This window comes from Nicotiana attenuata, unplaced genomic scaffold (assembly GCF_001879085.1).
Source record: "Nicotiana attenuata strain UT unplaced genomic scaffold, NIATTr2, whole genome shotgun sequence".
NCBI classification, from domain to species: Eukaryota; Viridiplantae; Streptophyta; class Magnoliopsida; order Solanales; family Solanaceae; genus Nicotiana; species Nicotiana attenuata.
In genome coordinates this window covers 26,323-28,842 of record NW_017671842.1, presented here as the reverse complement: position 1 = coordinate 28,842, position 2,520 = coordinate 26,323, and the positions used below count along the sequence as shown (strand labels likewise).

At 34.9% G+C, this 2,520-nt stretch overlaps 1 protein-coding gene across 1 annotated transcript; it reads left to right on the top strand.

The window, feature by feature from the left end:
- Positions 1–1,033: 1,033 nt before the first annotated feature.
- LOC109210513 (short-chain dehydrogenase reductase ATA1) lies at positions 1,034–2,115 on the top strand. The gene is made up of 3 exons (XM_019373934.1): positions 1,034–1,080; positions 1,217–1,590; positions 1,691–2,115. Exons 1-3 carry the CDS (start codon positions 1,034–1,036, stop codon positions 2,113–2,115), a joined length of 846 nt encoding a protein of 281 aa, XP_019229479.1.
- The last annotated feature ends 405 nt before the right edge of the window (positions 2,116–2,520 follow it).

Sequence of the window (2,520 nt, the reverse complement as noted above, 5' to 3'; positions counted from 1 at the left end):
ATATATATATATATATATATATATATATATATATATATATATATATATATATATATATATATATATATATGACGATGCTCAGTCCCGTCTTTGTACAGTTGTATTTCCNATATATATATATATATATATATATATATATATATATATATATATATATATATATATATATATATGACGATGACTAGGTTTATGAAGAAAACTCTTTGCATCTCTGGGGGAATACCTAGGTAGTGGAAACGAAGGAACTTTTCACTTTGTAATAATTCCTAGGTAATTCAGGTCGTGGTTGAAACATATAATCTGCTTTCGCGAGGAAAAATATGTAAGTCTCCTAACTAGTATTTATGGATTAAATACTACAGTTATGTTTGTCTTAAATTATCAAATAACTTTGTAAGTAGTTTACAAAATCTTTTCTTTATGACTGCTAATAGAAAAAAAAAAAAAAAAATCTTTGTGCGTTGTGCAAGTCATTTTTGCTATATTTTTCTTACTACTTTTACAAATTACTTGCTCCAACCAATGTATAAATAATTTTTCACTATTTGCTAGTCACAAGGCCTTCGCAAAAGATCTCATTCTAAAGTGCTCCGTACGAGGTCAACAAACAAACAAAAGGACAGTAATTTTACAAATCATAGAATTAACTTCGCAACAAACACTTTTATATGATAATACATAAACAAATTAACCCAATCAAATGATTTTATACTCTGTTAAGGGTTATTCGAATTTTTAAAAACACTATATTAATGCCCATTTCTCACTCTTACGTGCCTATTTCTCAATAACAAAATATTAGAGGATATTAATTATCCCTTAACACTAACTTTTTGCGCTAGGACAGAAATGCATTTTTCCCTTATGTATAATATCCTCTAGGTAGGAAGTAGTTATAAAACGAGAAGTATGTGACATACCTATTTATTCTAATTAAGGCATTCTCAGATTTGTTGACTCTTTTCATTGGGATTTTACATGCATTTCCTATTTATACATTGTATCTTTGACAAATTAAATTGCTGTCATGAATATGGATGACAATGGTGAAACAGAGGTATCGTTGTTATCCCCAAAGAGGTTAGTTGAATATAAGCTCAGAACCCTGGTTAGCTTTGAGTTAGCTTTTAAGCTATATACGGCCACGGTATAATTATGTTACATATTTTGATTCCGTGAGTACAAAGAAGTTAAACTGTTTTGTTAATCTTGTCAGGTTGAGGGGAAAAGTTGCAGTTATAACGGGTGGTGCAAGAGGAATAGGAGCAGCAACTGCAAGAGTTTTTGCTGAAAATGGAGCTCATGTTGTGATTGCAGATATACTGGATGAAGTAGGTGCAAGTCTAGCTGATTCTATTGAAGGTCGCTATGTGCACTGTGATGTCTCTAAAGAAGAAGAAGTGGAATCAGCTGTGAAACAAGCAGTGGAATGGAAAGGCAGATTGGACATCATGTTCAACAATGCTGGAATTGCAGGGTTTGGAGGGAGCATTACCAACATCAAAATGGATAAGATGATGACACTTCTTGCTATAAATCTGAACGGGGTCGTGCATGGGGTCAAGCATGCTGCACGGACAATGATAGCAGGCAAGTAGAGTCGTACGGATCTAGAGCGAGTACAGTGTGTGTGTGTTTATATATATATATAGAGCTAGGCTCATTTTGACTGGATATAAATCCTTTACAGGCAAGCATGGAGGCACAATCATATGCTCATCAAGCTCGGCTGCTATCATGGGAGGCCTAGCATCTCATTCCTACACAATGTCAAAAGAGGCAATCCTAGGGCTTGCCCGAAGCACAGCGTGTGAGTTGGGGGTTTACGGGATTCGAGTGAACTGTATTTCTCCTCATGGTGTCCCTTCCGAGATGCTTGTGAATGAATATCGGAAGTTTCTTGGTAATATGGAGCTTAGGCCTGATGAAGTAAGCTCAATAGTGGGGGAAAGAGGGAGTCTTCTGCATGGGAGAGGTGGAAGATTGGAAGATGTTGCACAAGCTGTGTTGTTTCTTGCCAGTGATGAATCTGGTTTTATAACTGGGCACAATCTGGTCATTGATGGGGGTTACACTTCTGCTTGTAGTCAAATGAGTTTCATATACCAAGACTGAAGGTCCAGTTACTGAAAAAGAAACGAAGGTAGTTTGTCTGCTGCTAATTTCTAAATGAGCACTCGGTGAACATCCTCACTTCAAGAAATTACAGTGTGATGACTAACAAATAAAATTATTTCGAAACTTTTATCATATATCTGTAGATTCATTTTCTATTATACGTAATAAGTTTAACACTATGGGATGGAGGTTCACACAGCGTTTTTTTTAGCAATCCACTAGGCAAGTGCCTAGGGCTAGTTTTTTTATATATATATATCTAAAGCAAAAACAAAGCAAAGTAATGTAGAGTCTTACAACTTGCAGAGACATAACATATGTGAATTACATAGTCCCTAATACCAGAGTTGAACATTGGATACTCAACTATGGAAGTACATTTTGAGCTAATTGAGAAATGGT